Genomic DNA, 2,309 nt, shown 5'->3' on the forward strand with positions numbered 1-2,309 from the left:
TAGTAACATGATTCATGTTATAAAGGGCATTCAACTGTTCAAAAAGGAAACACTTTAAATGTTGTACTTTGACAACACGCAAAACAAAGTCCAATTCAATAGCATGCCCATGCCTCACCATAACACACAGACACACCTGCCCCCTTTTTCACATTTATTACATGCCGTCACACCTCTCTCTCAATGTTTTAACATAAATTCATGCTTAATTTAATTACTACAAATTTTATTACAACATATCATGTCATAATTCATATACCCTTACAAACAAAAGTAATTCAGACATATATTTATTTATCGGTAAATGTCGGCATACACTGATTGTTATGCATAACTGTATACACACTTTCATTTTGATCTGAAGTAACGATTCCAGTACAAAATAAAAGTGTGTATACGAATTGTGTGCAACAATATAAAATAAAAATTACATTTTAATTATTCCGTTGTCGAAGTAACACCAATCATATTTACATCTACTCAAATTTTAAGAATTTAATCATTTTCCTTAACTCATAGTATTAACATATTATAGGTTTCTCCGAAAAAAAAAAAACAGTTAAAAGTGTTTAAACGAGCATAACTGACTTACCAGAGTGAGTTGTTATCCAATCGCAGCGTTTAGGAGGACCTGAAATCTTCGGCGGCGACAATGTTGCCGAAACAACGTTATCAGGAACAACCTTCGCAGCCTTAAACCCTACACGCCTTACAGGCTTCGTAGAACTCGCCGATTTTTTGGCCGAGGAACCGCCGCTGGAAGAAGAGTCCGAGGAGCACGAGCTGTCAACGGAGCCGTTGTTCCGCACGACCGGTTCTGGAATTTTCGGAACCGGCACCGGATTTCTCGGCCGCTGTGGCTTCTTTATAGTATTGTTGTCGGATTTCCGCTTCGGTTCTTCCGAAACCCTAACTCTGTTCCCCGCCGGTCCGAGTATGGACCGGGTTTCGGAAACCGGTTTAGCAGTAGCAACAGACATTATTGGTTTGTAAAAAACTGCAAAACACTTTCAAAATGCAAAGTGTTATGAGCTTTGAACCTTGAACTTTGAAGTTTGGAGTTTTATTTTTAAGCTCTGAAAAAACAACAATGGTAAGCACTTCAAGCTAAAGTTCGGTTTGTTTAGTGAAATTTTTGGGGAGGGTAAAATGGTCAAGGAATTTTTGGTGAGAGTAGGAATGGAGTGAAGGTTTTAGAAGCAGAGAGAGAGAGAGAGAGAGGAGAGAAAGAAACAGAGGAGCGGAGAGAAGTGAAGACTGAAGAGAAAGGCGCAAAACGACGAGGTTTTAAAAACGTAAATATGGAACGGGTAAGTTACCGGTAATAGCCGGTGGATAGTGCTGGTGTGTGAGTTACCTTTTACCGTTTTGGTTTTGAAAGGGATGGGAGAAAAATCTGGGCGGTTGGACCAATTCCCGAATTTGCCACGTCTGGTAGTTTGAAATTGCAATAGTGCCATCGTCTTGGTCTCTGTTTATTTATTTATTTTTAAGGAAAATATTAAGCAATGTCGCATTTATTATTGAACAATTTTATGAAATATTTTATAAGAAAATATTTTTAAAAAACAATTAGTGTTTCTATAATTTTTTTTATTATAAAAGTGGTATTAAATTTTTTAAATGATTTGTTAATAATTGTTCTAAAAACATCCGTTAACAAAATTCTTATTTTTAAATTTAGATTAATTGAGTTCTATTCCAAAAATTATGAGTTAAAAATCAATCCCTACTAAAATATAAAATTGAACAGTATTCTCAAAGACCCAAGATTGATTAATAATAGGAAAAATTCTCTCCATCTTAAATTTTTTTATCACTAACAATTTCATTCAGAGAAAATTTCGAAATTGGGTAATGTAAAAATATCAAATTTCTCCCATTATGAGCTTGTGATTTAAAAAAATATTAATAATTCAATCCACAAAATTTTCTTTTGACAATATATTTTACATATTATTAATGGGTAATTAATATTTGTTCATGTTTTATCGACTTATTGAGAAGTGTTAGAAAAAATAATACTTTACTCATTTAAGAAGACTAAGATGTTAACGTTTGTTTAAATATGGTATTTGACAATTTGTTATCTGCTTATGGATTAAGAAATCAGTACATTTCACTTGCAGTTTAGAAAAAATGACCCTTTACCCGCTTATGATGATAATGTCTTTTGGCAGCGTATATCAAACACTAACGAAGTGAATCCAAAAAGATACGTATGCTAGGTGTGTGATCTAACTTACTGTAGCTTGTTTGTTGTGCTACGCTTTAAGGAAACAATAATCCCTAGAGCTTAGATCCTTGTT

General features: G+C 34.0%; 1 protein-coding gene across 1 annotated transcript; it reads right to left on the minus strand.

The window, feature by feature from the left end:
• Positions 1-592: 592 nt before the first annotated feature.
• On the minus strand, positions 593-980 carry LOC136066109 (uncharacterized; the record flags this gene model as incomplete). Its single annotated transcript, XM_065769973.1, has 1 exon — positions 593-980. A coding segment is annotated over exon 1 (388 nt), but the record flags the coding sequence as incomplete, so codon positions are not given.
• Between the last annotated feature and the right edge of the window lie 1,329 nt (positions 981-2,309).

Source organism: Quercus suber, unplaced genomic scaffold (assembly GCF_002906115.3).
Source record: "Quercus suber isolate HL8 unplaced genomic scaffold, Cork oak 2.0 scaffold_1909, whole genome shotgun sequence".
Lineage (NCBI taxonomy): Eukaryota > Viridiplantae > Streptophyta > Magnoliopsida > Fagales > Fagaceae > Quercus > Quercus suber.